Source organism: Uranotaenia lowii, chromosome 3 (genome assembly GCF_029784155.1).
Source record: "Uranotaenia lowii strain MFRU-FL chromosome 3, ASM2978415v1, whole genome shotgun sequence".
Lineage (NCBI taxonomy): Eukaryota > Metazoa > Arthropoda > Insecta > Diptera > Culicidae > Uranotaenia > Uranotaenia lowii.
In genome coordinates this window covers 213,218,072-213,240,797 of record NC_073693.1, presented here as the reverse complement: position 1 = coordinate 213,240,797, position 22,726 = coordinate 213,218,072, and the positions used below count along the sequence as shown (strand labels likewise).

Here is a 22,726-nt window from a genome sequence, read left to right as displayed (position 1 = left end):
GGAAATCACAGTTTTGGGTCAACTCATAAACTTTGCATGTTATTTGGTCAATTTGGATTTGGTGGCCCACGATTCCCCACCATTTTTCAAAATCGAAAAAATGTTGCTTTTTTAATAAAGTCAAAACTTTGGGAATTTAACTTATTAAAAATTAAAGAAAAATGCCTTATGATACCTTAAAAATGTAGAAAACCAAACCATTTTTAATTTTCATTTAATCTTTTAGAATGAAAAAGTTATGGAACAAAGAATAAAAGTGGCCCATGATTCCCCACTCTCCCATACTTTTTCATAGATTTGTTTTGTGTAGGAGGGAAGATATTGAATTTCTTCGCGATTTATACACTTGTATGTCTCGAAATTATTTGACTCAAATTTTGTTTTTTTAGCGTTAATTGGATTATCTTTTGCATATAACATGCTTGCATATGAATACAAAACGTTTTAAATCAAGTTAATATCAAGAAAACTGATTGTAAACCTTGAAGACAGATTTTCGCATTTTTATGGGTCATCTTGATTGAATTCTTTCAAACAATCTGAGAAACTTCAATTAATACCGAACATAACACTTTTTCACTGTTAATTATAGCTGTTTCAAATAATAATCACGGATTTCCTTTTTAGTTTTATACCTAAATCATGGACTTGATTCTAATTGACGAGCGTCAAATCAAATCATTACTAATCTCGCGGTATCCAGTAGAGTAAAGTTTTTGTATTTTATTCGATGAGGGATGATATTTTGTTTTCAAACTTGAGTTGTATGGGGATGATGCACGTGAGAAACGAGGTTTAGAAGCGCAAAGCTGGTTTTGAGAAATAGCGATAAAAAATCAGGCCATAAATGGAAATTGAAAATAAAATAAACCACAGAGACCGACTGCATCGAATGAGGTCATTCAGATAAGAACAGGAAACAACTGGCAAACTCCAATTACTAAAGGTCATTGAATTTGAATTCATTCATCGAATGAAAAAAGAAGAAAATTGAAAGACATATAGATTTAAGGGGAGGAAAAAGAGAGGTTACAAATGGAAGTTTACATGAAAATGCAAATAGTTCAAATAGTAGTAGTAGAAGAAGAAAAATATCAAAAAGAAGGAAAACAAAAATGGGCATCGAGTAATATGATTACCTGAATCTTTATTCAGCGTCGACTCTTCCACTAACGATGAGGACGATTGCGAGGATGACGATAACGAGGGTGATTGTGAGTATTTCGATGAGCTGAGCTGATGTGCCGCCGAGCTGCCACTTTCGTGATGCCGACAGTGAACCGATTGCACCAGGATGCAGTACAGCCCGAGACTACAGAGCAGCAGATGTCGCAGGTGGCACGGGCCGAGAAGTCGGGTGATTAGGCCTCGGATCTCCATCTCGTTTCCGGCTGCAGAGCGCTGCAAACGAAAAAAGCAAACGAAAGGGAAGATTCATCAGATGATTGACCTGATTGGCACAATAAGTTAACCAATTGCATTACCCAGTCCCAAAATAGAGTTCCGATGTCGAAAAGTTTATATGCAAATAAGGGCAAAGATAAAATTAAACACGTTCCAGTAATTCCAGCTTGATTTTATCCATTCAGATCACTACGTATATTCGTTGAGGTCAATCCAGACAAAGTAAAAAGACAAATAAAAGATGTTTTCAATTGCGCTATTAAGCCTACCCCCATTCTGATGCATCGGTGGGAAAACTAAAGTTCGTAACAAAAATATGCTCATATTCTTATGATTCTAGTTTTGAGTTGCTCTTTCACATGGAAAAGGAATTTTTCATGAAACAACATTAATTCACTCAAACGCAACCAATCTGCAAATTATTGCTTGTGGAGAATCATGGGCCACACAGTGTGGGGTATCTTGGACCACCTTTATTTTGATGTTCTTATACACTGAACCCAAAATCACACTTAAAATACACTTGACGTTTCACTTAAAAGTGGGAGTTCAGTGAATTTCTTCATTTCAAGTGGCTCATGTAGATTTCACTTACCCGTCACTTATGTTTCAAGTTACCGAATCAATGTTCACTAACTCATCACATTAGTTTTAAGTGACTGCCACTTGAAATTCTTCTGAATGTCAACTTACTTCGCCGCTCACTTCAATTTCATTACATTCTCACTTAAAATTCACTTGACCCGTCACTTAATTGTCAAATTCACTTGACCGGGCACTTAAAATTGAAATGAATGTACAGGTAGCGAATGACAGCCATGTTGTGAAAGATTGTTTTTATTATGGAAACATAACAGAATTGTGTATGAGCTGGTAGGTGCAGAAAAAGAGTCATTTATAAGTTTCATAACAATTATATACTTCCAGAGCCCGAGAAAAATATCCTGTGAGGCGGATAATACGTCGTAGTGCAACTATTCATCCGAATGAGGGGCCAAAATATGAATCGGCAGAAGTTGTAACTTCTACAGAGCAACTATGAATAAATTGGCCATTGTGGAAAAACTTTGTTGGATGTAAGTTGTGATAAATTTTCACTAATCAAAATATTTCAATTTAATTTTTATTTTTCTTTCTGTCCTTCAAAACAGGTTTCGGAAATGCTTCCCGATGGTATTTTTATTCTGAAATTTTCAAGAACAGTGCAAATAAAAGTAAGTACATATCATGAAAATAAAACCTCGAAACATTATTAATTTAATTTTTTTATTTTCAGAAAAAAATCAACCTAAATATTGGGAAAAAATCGAAAAAGTGGATGAATATTTCAAGTCAAAACTTTGTTTGAACCCATCAATAAATTTGTGAAAAAACAATGTATTTTTTCGAATTCGCAAATAAATAAATAATTGTTTTGATTAAACGAAGTTTATTGATCATTGATATTCCGAAATTTTATCTTAAAATCACTATTACTCAAAGATTTAATAGACCTGAGCATACATTTCATATTCACTTCAGGCTCACTTAGAATTCACTTCGTCACTCACTTGAAATTCACTTGACCAGTCACTTTAGTGAATATCACTTGACGGTCACTTAAAATTCACATGAATTCACAAATGGCGTAAATTCACTCCAGAGGTCACTTACATTTTAAGTGAAAATTATTTTCGGTGTACACACTCAAAGCCTGAAATACTCTTTTTTTATTTCGTCACCTAAAATTGCTTGAATACTCAAATGAAATTATGAAATTACTGTATTGTGTCAACTCAAACACTTTGCATGTCATTTGGTCATTTTGAATTCGGTGGCCCACAATTCCCCACCATTTTTCAAAACTAAAAAAAAACTGCATTTTGTAAAACAGTCAGAACTCGGGGCAATTTGTGTTTATTTTTATTAACAAAATTGTCAAATGATACGATAGAAATGTAGAAAACCATATCATTTATCTTTTACCATATCTTATATAATATAGAAATCATGAAGCAAAAAAGTGTGGCCTATAACACCCAAATCTCCCATGTTTCTATCAATTTGAATTGAACACACAAAAATTCTAAATGCTTTCTCTTACCAACCCTTATAGATGCCAGCAGCAATAAATCACTTTTCGGATGCTATAAATTAATCATAAAAGATCACAAGTCTACGTAACAGTTTTTAGGCACACTTCCGTCCAATTCGAACCACCTCTTACAAATAATTATCAATGATACGACATAGAACCGATGAAACGACTTCGATCGTTTCCGGGGCAACAATACAAAAAAGTCCAATTCTGACATTAAGTCCCTATAGATGAAAACAGATTTGGTTCACTTCTATGAGCAAAATTAAGTAGAAATACTAAAAGGCTTCCCGATGCCTTCTTTTTAATGAATAAGTCCTTACAAAAATTTAGATCAAGCACAGCTCTTGATGCTCAAACTGTCTCAATCTCAATCAACAAATAAAGACATAGAATCTCGATGTTATTTATTTATTCCCAAACATGTTTGTCGAACGTGGGGCAGAGAGACAAAACCGGACTGTGCTAATAAGACAGCTCTGGTGAGTTAGCCTAAATCACAACATAAACCATTCTGAACACATTTGAAGTTATTTCATGTCGATGTTGTTTGATATTTGGATTTCTTATCACTTAAAAATTTCTATCGACGATAATATAGATTGTTGAACAATGAGCGAAATGATTAATAAGTGGAATGTAAGAAATTTGCTTATAGCCAACCAAAATAAAATTTATTTTAAAATATTAACCCGCAAAGAAATCAGCACGAAAACAGGGCCATTGAACGACGCAACCATACATGTGTGTCGGAACTGGGCTTAACTGGCACGTGCGACTTAATCTGACTAATAAAATTGTGCGGGGTAGAATAAATTTAAAAACATTTACACATTCATAGTATAGTTCCTGTATTGTGTCAACATAATATTTGTATAGTGAGATTTTTACATTTTCTTATAAAGTAGAAATATTTTTGACGAAAAACTTTGGTTTAATATAAAAAGGTTTTTAATTTTGTAGTTTGTTTAAATACTACTGATTTACATACATCAGATTGTACTAGGGAAAAAAACTTTAGGAAAACTTAAGGAAGCGATGAGAACGATAAGACTTTGTTTAAGGAATTTATTTTAATTATTTGACTATTTGTAAAATTTTAATTATATCGTTTTTGCGATTAACAAACATATATTTTTTTGGCAAATTAAAAAATTCATTGAAATTTTATCAGCTTCTTGCAAATAAAGGGATGGTTCAAAGTACTGTCTGCATCAGCAAATATTCTGCAAAAATACCATTGCGGAGCTTATTTGATGTTGTAAATGGAGACGCCAAAATGTGCCTTTAAGACTGTTAGTTATGGCTAAAGAGAGACATATTTGACTCGCGAGATTCTCTCTACTTACAGTATAAATACCCTGGGTTTCTTCAACCCCTTTTTTTTAATTTTAAAATTGGTAGGTATAATTTCATTATTAAAATCGAAGCCTTTTTTGGCAAAACTGTATAACATTTCAAGGATTTTTTTCAATAAAGGTTTAAACTCAATGGCCAACTCTGCCGAAAGTCGCGAATAGTCTTGACTTCTGAGAAAAAAGATGGAGAAGTTTTATTTTTGCTTATTAATCCCTTTTCTGTAAACAAAGGAGAATTTTGAGGAAATTTTAAAGGACATTTAAGCCAAAAGAATTCTTACCTATTTGTTAAAGTTTTAGTCAAAACGGGTTGCACTCTTGAGCAGAGTTGTAAAATAACTAAAAATATTCAATATCGAAAACGTTATTTTGTGATACCAGAATAAGTTTAATTTTATTTATGTTTTTTAATTGTGGAATTTCATAACTAGGAAAACTCTGAATGAACTTGATTGAATTGACGGAAATGGTTAGATTTGAAATCAGTTCATGTTTTTCGTGTAGGTTGGTTTTTTAATCAATTATCAAAGATTGATTTTTCTCAAAACTGATCAATTTTATAACTCTCAAACGCAATTTATCGATAAATAAAGGGAATAAACCAAATCTGACAATTGATTCGGATTCAGCACGCCAAAATCTTCCAAAATCGGTGATAAGGAACCAAAAATGCCATTCCCTTGTGAAAGGTCGTGTGAATGGGGTGTTAGAAGTTTAAAATGGAGATTTTTCAAAGTAAAATATCGACGTAGTAACGGGAAATAGCTTTATCTTGAAAGGTATTTTAAAAGTTTTAGTCCGAAATATGGCTCGACTTCGGCGCAAATTAGTCTTAAATCACCCAAGGCTCGAAACATTTAACTTTAAAGGGTGATACGGTCAAAATTTGGTCAATATCAACTTGACGCATTTCTTTCAATTTTGCATGTTGCTCCTATTTTGATCCTGGAATTCACTCTTCAGTTGCCAAAATGCCGTCCAAGGAAGAAGAGCAGCGTATCAAAATTTTGCTCGCGCATCGCGAAAATCCGAGCTACTCGCGCGCAAAGCTGGCAAAATTGCTAAAAGTTGCCAAATCAACCGTTACAAATGTAATTAAAGTGTTTGGGGAACGTTTGTCGACAGCCAGGAAGTCTGTCTGGATCGGGGGGAAATCGAAAACCGGAAGCCGCTGAGACGACAAAACGAGTTGCCGGTAGTTTCAAGCGAAACCCAAACCTCTCTCTCCGAGATGCCGCAAATAAGCTGGGTGTATCGTCTACAATCGTGCATCGAGCCAAAAAACGAGCCGGACTATCGACTTACAAGAAGGTAGTGACTCCAAATCGCGATGATAAACAAAATATGACGGCCAAAGCGCGATCCCGGAGGCTGTACACGACGATGCTGATGAAGTTTGACTGCGTGGTAATGGACGATGAAACCTACGTCAAAGCCGACTACAAGCAGCTTCCGGGACAGGAGTTTTATACGGCAAAAGGAAGGGGAAAGGTAGCAGATATTTTCAAGCATTTTCAAACTATTAAAGTTCGCGAAGAAATATCTGGTTTGGCAAGCCATCTGTACCTGTGGCTTGAAAAGCAGCAATTTTCATAGCTTCCGGGACTGTCAACCAAGAAATTTACGTGAAAGAGTGTTTGAATAAACGTCTGCTGCCTTTCCTGAAGAAACACGGTTGTTCCGTACTGTTTTGGCCGGATTTGGCATCTTGTCATTACGGTTAAAAGGCCATGGAGTGGTACGCCGCCAACAACGTGCAGGATGTTCCCAAGGACAAGAACCCTCCCAACACGCCAGAGCTCCACTCAATTGAGAAATACTGGGCTATTGTCAAGCGGAACCTAAAGAAGACCAAAAAAACTGCTAAGGACGAGCAGCAGTTCAAGGCAAACTGGCTTTCTGCGGCGAAGAAGGTGGACAAGGTGGCTGTATAAAATCTGATGGCAGGGGTTAAGCGTAAGGTCCGGCAATTCGGATTTGGCAAAGCGGAAGCCTAACTGAATATTTTTCCTCAAGTTTATACTAATTAAACTTGAAAACGAAATTAAATTTGATTTTTTAAATAAACGATTTCACCGATTTACACGCGTTTTCCCTTGACCAAATTTTGACCGTATCACCCTTTATGAGACATGACTTTCCTAAGTTCCTTAACCGTAGTTTCCGATCATGTGCTTCATTACAATGCTTGATTTGAACTTTGTGAACATTTTTAACAGTTTGCATACTTTTTATTACTCACACACATCTGTTCTTTGAATAATCAACGGCCTGTAAAAATTACTAACCGACTTATTTTTTTCAAAATTTTAAATTCACGCGTTTTTGAGATATCTATGATGCAAGAGAAAAAGAAAAAAAATATTCTGTACAGTTTCCTTCAAAAACCACCATTATCAAATTTATAGCTTACAAATAAATTTGATAATGGTGGTTTTTGAAGGAAACTGTACAGAATATTTTTTTTCTTTTTCTCTTGCATCATAGATATCTCAAAAACGCGTGAATTTAAAATTTTGAAAAAAATAAGTCGGTTAGTAATTTTTACAGGCAAGAAAATTCTGTCAAAATTTAGAATATCCGATTACCAGTAAATGAGCTATCAGCAAAAGAAAGTGTCCTATTTCTAAAAGAACTAAACTTTACTTGTTTCTGTTTGTTTTATCAAATTTCGTTGATATATTTGCAGTTTTTCTGCAATGTTTGATACTCCATTTTTAATGAATTCTGTTTTAAGCAACTTTATCTACAAAGACGTTTAATAATTTTGAATATCCCCTGCAGATTCAACACACGAAATACCCCTTTTTGACCTTTCTCACATAATGCTGAATCTATTTGAAAAGGAAATATTTAGAAGATAGATGTTTCATGGCTGAAAGGCGCGTTTGAACATGTTCCAGCTTGTGAAATAACAGGAGTTAATATTATTTTCAACACTTTCAGCTCATATTAAAATTGATAAAAAAAATTCTGCTTTCACTGGAATACCAAACATAAAGAAAACTTTTCAACAAGAAAGCACATTAAAAGTCTCTTCCAGGCGCGGATCTAGAGATTGCTCTTAGGGGGGGTGATTTAGTAAATTTTCAAATAATATGTCCAAATTTTTTTGAGTGATTGGGAAAAATAAAAACTGTGACAGAAAAAATGTAGATGATTAAAATGAAGAGAATTCAGCAGCATGTAAATAATGATGAAGACAATTTAAAAAAAAAAAAAGTTTGTTCAAAGAATTCTGTATATCTGTTTGTGGCTGGCTTAGTCTTAGCCAAAACGCAAACAAATGTTTTTTTCACTGGTTTGAAGTTGAATATACGTTTATTATTCTAGTTGAGGATATGGATTGACCATTCGTTTAAATTCATCAGATTAAAAATTCATAATCAATTTAATTTTGGAAATCGTACTTAATTTATTTTCAGTCAAAAACAACTCTGTTGGTATGATTTCAACTAACTCAAATGAGCATCTCTGGTTTTATGGTGAATTACAATATTCGGGTAAAAAAGCCATTTACTAAAGTTTCAATTATATTTAATCCAAATATTTTCTCTTTTGAGATCCAATTTTAAACCGTATGCTGCTTCATTTCTTATCGAAACCCGTCAATGTATTTATTCAAAAATTTTACATATTTTTCACTTTAAGTTCCATTGAAATATCAATATAAAGACGAGAATCAAAAAACAAATAAACATTTAAAACACAAATAAGCACGTATCTAGACAAATAAAATATAGATTTATAATTATTAGGTATATTTAATTTTATTAAAGGGGTTTACTGAATAGATTCATCGAATAGTTACGGAGTATGGGAACGAAAATTGTGGGGGAGGTACCCAGTGTCTAGTTAAAATGTTAAGCTTTGTGATATCATCAATAGTAGAGTATGGTTTAGGATGAGCCTTTAAAACAGCATCTATATCTAATTCATAGACTAATTGGTCTGCAGCAGATGTGAACATCTGATCATTCTGGAGGTCAGATTTGCTAGTAGAACTTGAAAACATTTCGATGCTTTATGGTTCAGCTGCAGATGTCCTATGTACTTACCCCTTATCATCTTTGGTAGCATGCATGTTCCTGAAAGCAGAGACTAACGGTAGCAGATTAGGTTGTCTGCAAAGTTTAATCGATCGGATTTTCGGTTGCTACATCTGGAAATAATATCAACTATATAGAGTTGTTTTTGACAGTTATTACGCACACTTGCTTACGTATATGGATAAGAAAAGGGAAAATAATTTCCTAAATTAGTTAACTAAACATTGATGTCCGTTCAAGGACATGATCGCTTATGAGGTTATTTTCCCACAGTTAAAAAGTGTTACTGAAAATGTCAGAATTATATCACGAATATTTCTAGCCGTACATAGAACATTTATTGAAAATTTGACGACCCAATTAATTTTTTTTTAGAAAAACATCAATTTTGGTAAACATGCATAAATAAGAAATCACTTTATGATCTTCTTGAAAATAAATGTTGGCTTCTTTCAAGCCTTTTCAAGAAATCATTCAGAATAAGTCAACCGACGTTTCTGGAACTGGCGCTTACAACAACTCTGGATATCGGTTGATAAAGAAAACCAATCTGCTGTCATGCTTAGAATATTCTTTAAAGAGTGAGGTGCAAGCTTTATCCTTTTCGCACGCCCAAGCCAACACGAAGTTGTACACGCGCATACTGCTTATACTCAATTCAAGCATATTTTTAAGCAGCTATTGAATTCTTATGCACGCGTAAAAATGGTAATATCAATATTAAGATATTTTGTTTGACACATAAAAAAATTATATTTCAGCTTAATGGAGTTAAAAAAATTGTGATAATTTTACTGATGATTTATTTTTTCCCGCTTGGGGGGGGTGATCACCCCCATCACCCCCCCGTAGATCCGCGCATGGTCTTTTCTATGTAGTCAAAACATGTAAAAACAAAAACACACTTTTCATATTAAGAGCGTACATGAAATGTGTGTAAACAATCAGTACAATGATTTTCGGTTAATGATTAAAAAAAAAGGGGAGTTTATTTATGTTTATATGGGCCCGACAATTTAAAAGGTACATCGGGGTAAGTGTGGACGGTTTTTTATATAGTTCAACTTAAAAAAATCATTCAAAAATCAGCAGTGAATCAATTTTGATAAAATTACTTTCAATGTGATGCAGAACGTGTTGTTTACAAACGCGGAAAAGATGAGCTTGGTAGACGCAAAGCGAGAAAAGTTATCATGTAAATAAATATAGACTGCTTGTGTCTTCACATACCCCGCTTTATGGGATAAGTGTCGACGGTAGATTTTCCTTATGATTTCTTCAGGAAATTTGCAACAAATTTGTGTTTCCTTGGTTGAATACGTTACTTTATTGCTAGAATCATCTAAAATTTTGAAAAATGTTCATGATACTATTAGTAAGGCATCTTTCAATGATTATTGTGTGTAATTTATGTTGCAGCACACAAGATAGGATTTTATCGAAAATATTCTACAGTTGCGTTCAAAAAAGAATCAAATCGCGTGAAGCTGCGCACCCACTTCCAACTTTGACAAGCTGCCATTCCTCTCTTGATTGATATTTTTTTTTGAAATTTTCACAAAGCCCAAGTTCAACTATCAAACTAACGCTCTACAAAATTTGAGGTCTTTACATCGGCTGGAAACAAAGATACAGCTCTTCCCGTAGAGAAGGGCATTTGGAATTGCTGTATCTTTGACAAAATACGAGCTCACATATTCCCACCCAACTGATTCGCGACGTCTAGCCCATGCAGACGAAAAACAAAACTCCCCAAAGGAAACAAAATTTCAAAAAAATGGATGCCATGATTTTTCAATTTCGAATTTCTGCAAAAAAAAGGAATAAATTTAATAACTGCGGACAATTGATTTAACTTTGAATTTTTTTTTTGATTTGATAAAAACCTATTCTCATGTCTACAAAATATTCTCAAAAAAATTCATGAGAATCGGTTGAGCCATTTCGGAGGAGAAGTCAGACTATTACCGTTACTCGAGAATTTCATATAATAGATTGTATTACACCAAATTCTACTTTAGCTAATTGTGTTTTAAGTATTCAGTGCTACAGAAATCCAATCCAGAATAACGCATTCAATAAAAATTAAAAAAAAATTAACTTCGTATGGTTACTCTTATTTGTCGAATTATTTTTTACGTTTTTACAGTGTCAAATTTCTTAGCAAATCAATGAAATATACTCATATGCTTAATAGAAATAAAATAAGACAGATTAATACAAATGTGATTATACAGGGTGACAAAAAAGTCCGGTCACATTTTTTGGGGTCGCCTGTAGCCTACACGTTGCATCTCTCTGGTGCCTTCTATATGTCAAATGAAAGGGCTAACTCTGCTGCCCAAAGTGGGAGAGTTTCGTTCCTGTGCAATTTGTTTACATTGAGTTGTGAGCCATGGCAGAGTTAAGGGCAGGTGTTATTGCTGCTCGGTTTGGCGCGCAGATGACGAGCTTATTTTTTCGGACGAGAAGCTGTTCCTTTTGGAGCAAACAGTCGATCCCTAAAATGATCGAGTTTGGAGTGTGAGCCTCCAGCAAGCTCCTGCGGACAAGCTGAACGTTTTCCGGTTCCAAAATAAGACGTCAGACTTGCTTCCTGACAGATGGCGGAGCATCCCACACCGCAAAGGTTGTTCAGGCGTGGTGTGAGGAAAACTTGACCGATTTCATTTCGAAGAATGAATGGCCTCCGTCGTTTCCGGATCTGAATCCAATGGATTATTTCGTGTGGGGATACATGATGTCTAAGCTGAACGACTATAAAATAGCAAATTTGGAGCAATTCAAGCGAGTTATCACGAAAATCTGGGATGAGATGCCGATGGAGCAGGTGCGCGCCGCTTGCGACGACTCTCCGAGACGTCTGAAGCTGGTTCGATCAGATAAAGTTGGTGTAATTCAGAAATATCTTCTGTGAAGTATCTTTATGAGATACTGAATAAAGCTATGAAAGCCAGATTAAGATTTTCTTCTTATTCTTTGAGATATTGAGGTTTTATTGTGTGACCGGACTTTTTTGTCACCATGTAGTATCCAACAGCATACAAAGAACAGAATAGTTCCGAGGAATAAGCGTAGCATTATTCTTTAAACATAACTGGTTCATGAATTTATCGTCATTCAAATCCGAAACGCTCAACATTTTTCGCCTTGAATAAGAAAGAACATTCACACACCGATTACGACCAAATGTACACAGCAAGAAAAAATCGTGTAAATTTAGATCGAAAACGATGCACGAAAACGGAACATCGATTTTGGTATAAAATTCTACCACGGTGTATTTTTCTCAACAATGTAATTTTTGAAGCGTGTAAATTTAGATCGAAAACAATGCACGAAAACGGATGACATAAACCGTCGTGTAAAAATACACAATGATGTAAATTTAAAAACATATTAGCGTTAATATTACAAATCTTTTTTAAATAATCAGATTTTGGGAGTTGTTTATGAATAAATACGCCACATGTGTCATTTTATTTAACATATATTGCCGATACACTGCAAACTCAAAAAATGCACATCATCACTGGCAGCTGGAATTGTGGTTGTACCCGATGATCCCCAGCACGGCGATGTTTTGCCGATCAGCATCATCAGGCAGCATTCTTGAATCCTTCCGGAACAGCATAGTAATCGGAATCCCCTAAACATTAGAAACATTCAACATTGATTCGGCTTTTGATCCATTTATAAAACAGCAATTCTTGCAATCGAAGGAGAATTTGAAGTTCCATTTTTTTAAATTTTGTCTATAACTATAATCTACCATTTTTAAATTCAATTCTGAAAGAATTTGGTTCGATTTTAATACTAAATTAACTGCGGAAGCGAATTTTTTTCTTTTCGCACAATAAACCACCATCTCGGATAAAAACAGAACAATTTATGCCGCGAAAAAAAGGAAAACAATGGATCTGTCGTGTTTTACATTGTTTTCGATGTAATTTTATATTGAGATATATTTTTTAGATCAGGGCGTGTAAACATACATCATACAAAATTAAGTTTATACAAACGATTCAAAAATAGATCAAAAAGAGTGTAAAATTACATCAGTTTTGAATTACGCTGGTCAAAAAGTAGATCACTCGTATTTTAGATTGCGTATACTTTTAGAAATTTTTTGCTGTGTAGGATGGTAATTGAATAAAGAGGGGTTGTAACTCGATTCAATCTGTTTGACGACACCGAATCCTTCCTTGAATTGTTTTCTTTTCCATACTCTCGTCCAGTGATACGGGGTATTGTATTTGCCTCACACAACGTAGTTAGGAAAACACATTAATCGGTTGAACTAAGCTGAAATCTCAATACAGAAGATCGTAGGCAACGAAATTCTCCAAAGGACCCGGCTCTTATTCCTGGAAGGAAACAACGACGGAAGAAAGGACAACGGTAAACACAAAGCCCAGAAGTATCCAATTGTCAATAACCATCACTGTGAAGCGCCCATTTGATCGAATGATTATCGGTTGAATGACAATTCAGATTTTCGAATAATGAGCCATACGAGGCGTGAAAACTTCCTGAAAGTTAATTTAATGAAGAACCCCACACCGCCCCCTCAAAATAGCACATCACATACACCCATACTGGCTAACGACGATGGTGGAGCTGAATGAATGAATGAATGAACGTGATTGTTGGCCATAATAATTATGTTTAGCCTTGGTTCTGCAGATTTGGCTCGGGGCGGCTTTTTACAGTTACCAACCTATAGTACAGAAAGGCTCTAGGAACTTCCGAAAGGGAGATGCGGAAGGATCACGTTTATGTATGCAAATCGTAAAGGACATACTTCGACAAGTTTTGTAGCCGGATTGTTTTACATCGAAACCCACTCAGTGAAGCTACCAGCTTGTTCCGAAATTGGTTGGCAGGAAGTGAATTGAGGGTGGGTGGTGGAATACTTTGGTTGGGCATTTTGTATTGAACAGAAGTTACGTATGGCGCTGGTGTTGGGTCGAGTTTACAACAGCATTAAAAGGTGCACCCGTGGGACGGTTTAGCCATTTTGAATTGGTCCCGTGGGCAATTGGTCCGGGTGGAGCACTTACAGGGCAAGACAATTTTGGCATATTGTCCTGCTTACAAATGTAGTTCCGGCATTCACGATTGTTACACGATTGTGTCGGCTGCGCATTCCGTTTACTTTTTTTTTCGTATGTTTCTTTCTAGGTCGACAAATTGTACCCTGTGGCAGTGGTCTGACAGGGCCATTTGATATCCCCTTTTAAGGTTGGAAAATCCTTCTGTGTAACCATTCTTAACTACATTTGGCCTATTTGCTGCCGCAGGAAATGTAGTTCTATTTTTGTCCATTTCCTGTCTTTTTCTTATGTTGAAAGTAAGATAACGTGTTCGTATTTCAGTGAATAAAATGGTATGAATGTAAAACACAGCTAAAGTTTATGATTACATCATAACGATCTTAATTAATTGGATGATCATTGTTCATTCAATTTATTTTTGGTTGGATTCATAATGAAAATGTTTAAGGTATGTTAATTGTTTAGCCAAGAAGGACATTATACAGGTAATTTGTTTTAGCTACTCTAAATTTATTCATTCGATTTTCAGATATTTGGTTTCAAAGTCAACTCAAGTTGTTTGTTCGATACATACCTCAAAAGGCTCAAGAAATTGAGCTTAGAGTTAATTTTACTGAAATGCATATTCGAGCTTCTTGTGTCTGAAAAACGCTGTGATCCAATTTTTTTTCGTATGATTGGACCAATCAACGCGCTTTCATAGATATAACATTTGATGGACGATTTTTGGTTTGAAATCTATATGTATAATCTCTTTACATATATGCTTCGCTTGTTAAAATATGAATGATTGAAAATCGTCAAAATTATCTTTTTTGTTTTTTTTTATTTTTCAGTGGATGAATCAAGCATGAGTTTAATTTTTTTGCATTAAGCAATTGGCGTTGAGGGTCAAAAATATGAAAAAAGGGTGCCAAATAAGAATAGTACCATTTATGTTTTTCTACAAAAATCTAGATCTAGATTATTTCTTAAAATTTACTGTGGAAAAGTGAATGTTAATGCAAACAATTTTTATTGAATACCTACCTTTTTAGACGTTTTCTAGAATTCAAACAGGTTTAAGGGATTTTTAAGATATTTTCCTGTAGCCCTAAGGAATCTGGCATTTCACCTATACTACTTTATCAAATAGCCTAATTTTTTCATCAACATGACGTGAAATAATAAAACATAGGTACTAAGCTGATGGCAGCACTATCTTGCTTTGCATGTTTGGGAAAAGAAGCAAAAATTTATTATTTGTTAGAAGAGAAAGGTAAGACAAAATTTAATTATGAGTATTAAGGGCGAACACGAAATTATTGCGACACCGAATATGTCATGCCAATTTTCGTATAATGTTTAGAATCAAACCAAAATTTCAGGGTAGTGTTATACATACATACACGTAAAGGGTGATAAGGTCAAAATTTGGTCAATATCAACTTGACGTATTTATTTCAATTTTGCATTTAAAAAACCTGAACAACCCTCACTTTGAAGGTGTGTGTGTGTAGAATGTAGCTCCTATTTTGATTTTGGAATTCACTCTTCAGTTGTCAAAATGCCGTCCAAGGAAGAAGAGCAGCGAATCAAAATTTTGCTCGCGCATCGCGAAAATCCGAGCTACTCGCACGCAAAGCTGGCAAAATCGCTAAAAGTTGCCAAATCAACCGTTACAAATGTAATTAAAGTGTTTGGGGAACGTTTGTCGACAGCCGGGAAGTCTGGATCGGGAGAAATCGAAAACCGGAAGCCGCTGAGCCGACAAAGAGAGTTGCCGGTAGTTTCAAGCGAAACCCTAACCTCTCTCTCCGAGATGCCGCAAATAAGCTGGGTGTATCGTCTACAACCGTGCATCGAGCCAAAAAACGAGCCGGACCATCGACTTACAAGAAGGTAGTGACTCCAAATCGCGATGATAAACAAAATACGACGGCCAAAGCGCGATCCCGGAGGCTGTACACGACGATGCTGACGAAGTTTGGCTGCGTGGTATTGGACGACGAAACCTACGTCAAAGCCGACTACAAGCAGCTTCCAGAACAGGAGGCCATGGAGTGGTACGCCGCCAACAACGTGCAGGTGGTTCCCAAGGACAACAACCCTCCCAACATGCCAGAGCTCCGCCTAATTAAGAAATACTGGGCTATTGTCAAGCGGAACCTAAAGAAGACCAAAAAACTGCTAAGGACGAACACAGTTCAAGACAATCTGGCTTTCTGCGGCAAAGAAGTTGGACAAGGTGGCTGTACAAAATCTGATGGCAGGGGTTAAGCGTAAGGCCCGGCAATTCGGATTTGGAAAGGCGGAAGCCTAACTGAATTTTAGACTAATAAAACTTGAAAAAGAAATTTAATTTGAATTTTTAAATAAACGATTTCACCGATTTACACGCGTTTCCCCTTGACAAAATTTTGACCGTATCACCCTTTATAAAACTCACAAGAAAAGTTTGCTATAAACTTAGACAGAATCTGTTATCTTTAGATTTATTGACTGTTAAAAATTTTGAGTAAATAGTCATGTTTTATTTTTTTTCACTGCTCACTTTTGTAAATTTACAATGTTATTGTAAAAAGATAACCGCTGGTATTCTAAAATTATAAATAATGCATACAATAAATGTATAGCTGTCGACGGATATACAGTTAATCAGTTAATTTAATCTTACGGAACAAATTCATTCAACTTCTATATAAGAAAAAAAAATTCAAACATTCCTTTAAAGGGGGACTTTCGACTTTCAAAAAATCGATTTTTATTTTCTTATTGTAAAACATTTCAAGAATGTCGTGTCAAACTTTCAAGTCAATTGAAGCAAAACTGTAGAAATTATAGGCCTTTATCTCCTCTTATCTAATACTGCAAGAATTCTAGAGCAGAAACTTCAAACGCGTTTTTCTCGAAAGCACATTTTTAAAGTCAGTGGACATCGTCATTTGAAAACTATTTCACCGATTCTTTTCAAATTTGGAATATATTTTCTACATATAAAATTCCAAGCCCCAAAGATTTTCTTTTTTTGTTTTTTTTTACTTTGTGGAGATTTTACAGATAAAAAATAGCGGATTTTTTCGAGAAAATCGTAGTTTTCACTTCAAACAACCACAAAAATTTCATAATTTTTTTTTTAAGTTAAATAAAATCGTTGGGGTCCAGAAACACATCTATCAAAAATATTTTGCTCTGATTTTTTGACTTCAGATGATTCTGTGCTGAGAAACAGTGTCCACCGCAAATCCTGTTTTCTAAAAGGCATCCTCGAAAGTGCTCCGTCACCGGCTCATTTTTCAATATTTTTCTACGAAAAAAATACTAAATGTTCTTTTAACAATGCTTTGCATAATGCATTATACATTTGTTTGAACGATAGCTCTAAAAAAAAATTCGTGAAAATGGTGATTTTTTTTACACCCGTTAGATCCTACTCCCCCCTTAAATAGATATATTATAACCAAACATATCGACATTTTGTATATACTATGAACTGTACACTTTTTCTGCTAAAACTCTCTTTTTTCTCAACATAGTTTTACAAAATTTATAGTTTTGGTAAGCATATAACGTGACTCATATATGATTCTCAGGTAACATTCTGCAACAATAATTTATTTTAAAGTTATTCAAAGCCGAAAGTTATATCCGACCTATTTTTTCAAAATTTGAAGTTTTTCCGTTTTTGAGATATTTACGATGCAAGAGAAAAGACAAACATAATTTTGCACAGTTTCTTTCAAAATCCAACATTATTAAATTGATAGCTGACAAAACCGTTCATTATTCAGAGAATTACTGAGTGCGAGTGATAAAAAAGTATGCAAACCCTGTAAAAATGTCCACAAAGTTCAAATCAACAATTGGAGTGAAGCAGATTTTCGGCAACTACGGTTAAGGGTCATCTGGGAAGTCAAGTCTCATACCAGCATATTTAATTTTCAAAAAGCGAAAAACTAAGGGTAGATCGGTGAAATGTCCAACAACATTCCGATAAGCTGAAAGTATTGCATATTAACGAGTCATTCAAACCTAACCTCAAACAATATTTGTTTGCTAGTTCCAGAGCTCGTAAGCTGTATAGCCGGTACCGAGACTATGGGACAGATGATTTCTGATGATCGACAAAACTTATGAAATAACCTATTTTAAACAAATTCCAGCGTTTGAATCCTATACCATGTCTGCTCGTTTTTTTCATGAATTATCATAAGATTACCATCATTTCCTTCATAGAAAGTATTCAGGTCAAACGAATGGTTTTTAAAATACACGTATTCGTAACTGTCCTATTTCTAAAAAAAAAACTAAGCTTTAGAATCGAAAACCAGCCACGTTTGAACAGTTGTCGAAAATTCTATGTTCAACTCAACTTTTCAATTCACTTCTCAAAAATTGTCTATAGTGTTTGACTGTAACTGGACTGGATTAAAAAGTACGATTTTTACACCACCTTTGTTCAATTATCCCGATCAGAAGACAAAAATAAAATTATATCAAGATGATATATTTTGATATTTAAACTTTTCCATCTAAATAAGATATATTGTAGAACTCATAGGATATCAAAATATCTCAAATTATAACAAAAAGTCCATTATATCACAAAAATGCAGAAATATAAGCATGCATACAAACTTGTATGCAATTTGGTTTTGTTTCATTCACTTGAAGCCTTGTAGTCAAATTTTTATGCATAAAGTATAGGGTTTTAGTAAAATTAGTCATTGATGCATGAATTTTGAAGTAAAAATGATTGGTTTCAAATTCTGAATTTATGCAGTTACACTTCTTAATAAAAACTCATTCTTAAGGTAGAGTTTTTGTAAGTCAAGATTTGACTCTCAAGACAATAGGTTCATTAAAATAAAATTCTTAACTAACAATAAAAAATAAGTGTCGTAAAATGAAAAGTCTTAGGCCTAGTGTGATTAAGAACTAAACTCCGCCGGAGGCGAGCCAATTTTGTGACACATTTGTTTTCACTTATTTTTTAACACCTTTTGGGATCAAGAAATTTCCGGTTACTGTAGTAAATTCATTTCTTGATCTGAAAATTTTACTTGGAAAAAATCTCTATGAGGGGTTAAACCCCTAACCGAGGGAGCCACCTAAGATCTATAATATTCCTGATCTATAGGGTGTCCCATTATGTCTAAGCACGATTTTGATACAACCTTTCTCATTTCGAATGACGTTTGAACAGCTGATCTCCGCTGTGGGTTGTTGTCTGCAGTTCAATTTAAAACTCTGTGTATCGTGAGCTGCAGTTTTCATAATTTTCGTGAAAATGAGAACAATTTCCTGTTTTGACCTTATCTGGTATCGGTTCACTGCTTAAAAGACACGATGGTATCGCACCTATACAACAAAGTCCAGATCAAGTTTTTTAAGATATTTGGTTTTCTCACTTTTATAGTAAGAAGGCAAGGAGAGCGCAATGAAGTGGGATGATTCTCGTTATCTTTTTTTACAAACTAGCAGCGTTAAAACATCACACTTAAATGACGAGGCAAGGATAGATTTCAGCTGTTCTGTGGATTAAAGGTATACAAACGCAACGCTGCAACCAACATGGCACATTTGGAAATTCGACAGATCGGATCACTTTCTATTTACCCCTTGGTAAAAAAAACATGTAAAGCCAAGGAATATTTAAAGAAAGTAGTGCCAAGGTAACCCTACTCTAGTATTGGTACAGGCTGAGACGTCACAGTCATGAAAAATCTGTTAATTTACTAGGAAACTTATCTTTTTCGTTGATAATTCGAAGACTCTGCTAGAAATTTCCACTTTGAACACATGTTATTGTAGAAGGATTCTTGCCCTTCAAGATCGGTACAAAAAAAGTTACATTTTCGAATCTTTTTTCTATAAAATAGACCACCAAAGTTAGCAAAAAATGGTGGATTTTCCCTACTGAAATTTGCAAAACATTAAAATTATTTGAAAGTCTTCCATGAAAAAGTTCAAGTCAGTGCAGTTTAAGCTCCTCATTACAGTATAGTAATCAAAACACAATTTTTGTACAAAACAACAATATTTTATTGGCATTTTAGTAAACTTAGGGCCATGGCCATAAGGCCATAGCAAAAGACCTCCACTGTTGATCGATCCGGAGCCAGAGTCTACAAATGATCTCAGTCAAGATTCTCGTCGACAGTTCGGATTTCGGCGGCTAGGCTTCGCCGCCACGAGTTTCTGGGTCTGCCTCTTCTTCGATGGCCTTCTAGATTCCAATCTAGCGCCTCTCTGCAAATATCGTTCTCATCTTTTCGCAGCATGTGCTTAATCCATCTCCACGTAGTTTTCCGAATCTCGATTTCTAGCGCCCTTTGATGACCCCGGCGTTGTAGTCTCTCATTTGAGATCCAGTTGCCTGGCCACCAAGCGCGGATGATATTCCGCAGTTTGATTGCGTGGTAATGGACGACGAAACCTACGCCAAGGCAGACTTCAGACAGCTTCCTGGATAAGAGTAAATACAGCAATCGGAAGAGGACCTATCAAAGTTTGCCAAGAAATATCTCGTTTGGCAAGCTACCTGTACCAGTGGCTTGAAAAGCGATATTAGAATAGCAACCGGGACCGTCAACCAGGAAATTACGTGAAAGAGTGTCTACAAAAGCGTTTGCTGCCTTTCCTGAAGAAACATGACTTGTCTGTACTGTTTTGGCTGGATTTGGTATCCTGCCATTAGGGAAAAAAGACGGTGGAGTGATATGCCGATAACATCATTCAGGTTGTGTCCCAAGATAAGAACCCTTCCAACACACCAGAACTTCTCCCAATCGAAAAATATTGGGCGATAGCTAAGCAGAACCATAAAAGACCCAAGAAACTGTTAGCAGCGAGAAGCAACTCACGGCAAACTGGCGTTCTGCGGCGAAGAAAGTGGATAAAGTGACTGTACAAAATCTTATGGCAGGCGTCAAACGAAAGGCTCGCCAATTTGGACAAGGTCAACCGGAATCTTAACTGAGTATTTTTTCCGTCTTTCATGCATATTGAATTTCAGAAAGAAAGATACTTTGATTTTTTTAATAAACAAGTTTAATCGCTTCCTGATGTCAGGATCTTGAATTTCGTATGACAAAACACTTTAAGGTTATTTACTGTCTTAACGTCTCTACTGCAGCTTGGCACAATCGATCTTCGAATATATCCCGGAGTTTCAGTGCCTTTACTACGACACGCTGCAAGCCCACAGGACCACAACACGGGCCTCTTTCGCCGCCGATTTGCTTTCATCAAGAAACGACTACCCCACACTGTCGGAAGCACTCCTACATAGTGAACGACCTCGAGGCTTGAGTAATCGTGATATTCAGCTTTTTGCTCCTCTCCGAAAGACGACTACGGAGCTAGTACCGAGCTTTTTGGTGTTTCTGATACTAATTTGTTACGTAATATTTGAACGGTCTCTAAGTCTTTCACTTTTAACCTATCATTTGAATCAAAATGTGATCCGTTGATAGACAATAAATAAGGAAAAATATTAGGTAATAATAATAATAGTGCATTCCTTTTTTTTCTGATCGAACACGAGAACATTATGTGTGCCTACAGGTCAACAATCGTGCTCACAAGGTCATAAATGGCGTGATAAAATTAGGCAAACGTTGACCAAAGTGGTTGAAAGCCATCGCCGTATTTATGTAACATAATTTATGATTGGGAGCGCTCTTTTAGTACAGACATCGATGCTTCATATTAGCCTAGGGCGTATAAAAGGCTTAATAAATGGGCTATCATTTTTTTCTGGTAAATGAAACTACATCCGACGATGATATCAGCCATAAGCTCACAAAAACCAAAAGATGCCACTTGACCTCGGGCACGAGCTCGAGGATGGATTGGATTGGGCGGAGTGGGAGCAAAGCAAAAAACCCTCCAGGGAGTGAGAAGATGGGAAAATTGGAAAAGTTCTGAATGAGTTCAGTTTAGCTGTAGGTATGTATAGTTTACGATGAGTGTGTTAATTAGACTACCCTCGTGAATTGCCGACTCCTTGTTAGATGGTGATTATTTTTCTCCCCATCTTCAGTCTAGTGTCTCTCGGTAGGAATACTTTCGGAAGAGCTCGAGTAAGTTGAATGAATGATACTTATTACAGTGGATGATTTTGCAATTGTGGAAATATTCTCCCAACTTGGACCACAAGCTGCTGTGAAGCTATTGTGGAAATGATCTGATAAAGCTCGAAAATGTGGGTTTCGTTTATTATTTGGAAATTAGTTTCTATGAATATGTTAGAGGTGGTATCGTTTCATTTTTATGCTGCTAGAGGTATTCACAACTAACTAAGTTCGAAGTAGTTTTGACTGACAATCAAAAGACATATTGAATATTGGAACATTTTAAATGGGAAACGAAATTAAAAAATAGAGCGTCAAAAACTTTATGTTGAAATATAGTAATAGCACAGAGATCAGACATACAAGCTTGCTCACGAAACTTGAGTAAAATTTCCAACGATCGTTTTTAACCAATTTTTGTTTTTTGTCTTTGCCACCACATGTCTCCAACCAAACACATCATAGATAACTGTCAAACCAAACTGAAAAAAAAAACAAATTTTTGTCAGTTTCGAACAGGTCTTATGAACTGTTTGGCATGTTTCAAGAAAATTGTTGTAAAAGCTTCGTAACACTAATTCCGCTATTTCCTTAAAGCTAGAAGTGCTAAATTTTGTACAATTGCAATGGGATGCAAAAGTAATACTCGAAAGTATAGATGTACCGACTAGTGGTATTCGGCGAACGGCCGAATACCGAATATTGAACTTTTCAACTATTCGGC

The 22,726-nt window shown here is 35.4% G+C and overlaps 1 protein-coding gene and 1 long non-coding RNA gene across 6 annotated transcripts in view; one reads left to right on the top strand and one right to left on the bottom strand.

The window, feature by feature from the left end:
* LOC129751905 (acetylcholinesterase) overlaps positions 1-22,726 on the bottom strand; it is a 417,996-nt gene that overhangs the window by 27,656 nt on the left and 367,614 nt on the right. For 3 of the 5 annotated variants that reach the window (XM_055747675.1, XM_055747676.1, XM_055747672.1), the window contains exon 2: positions 1,140-1,401. In XM_055747675.1, the coding sequence (XP_055603650.1) occupies positions 1,140-1,380 (241 nt within the window). In that variant the 5' untranslated portion in view covers positions 1,381-1,401. Of the gene's footprint in view, positions 1-1,139; positions 1,402-3,487; positions 3,637-22,726 lie in introns of those variants that run through there. The other 2 variants (XM_055747673.1, XM_055747674.1) reach the window with 2 other exon arrangements.
* LOC129751910 (uncharacterized) lies at positions 2,137-2,619 on the top strand. Its single transcript, XR_008738824.1, has 3 exons — positions 2,137-2,277; positions 2,332-2,480; positions 2,556-2,619. It is a non-coding gene; the product is annotated as an uncharacterized LOC129751910 (long non-coding RNA).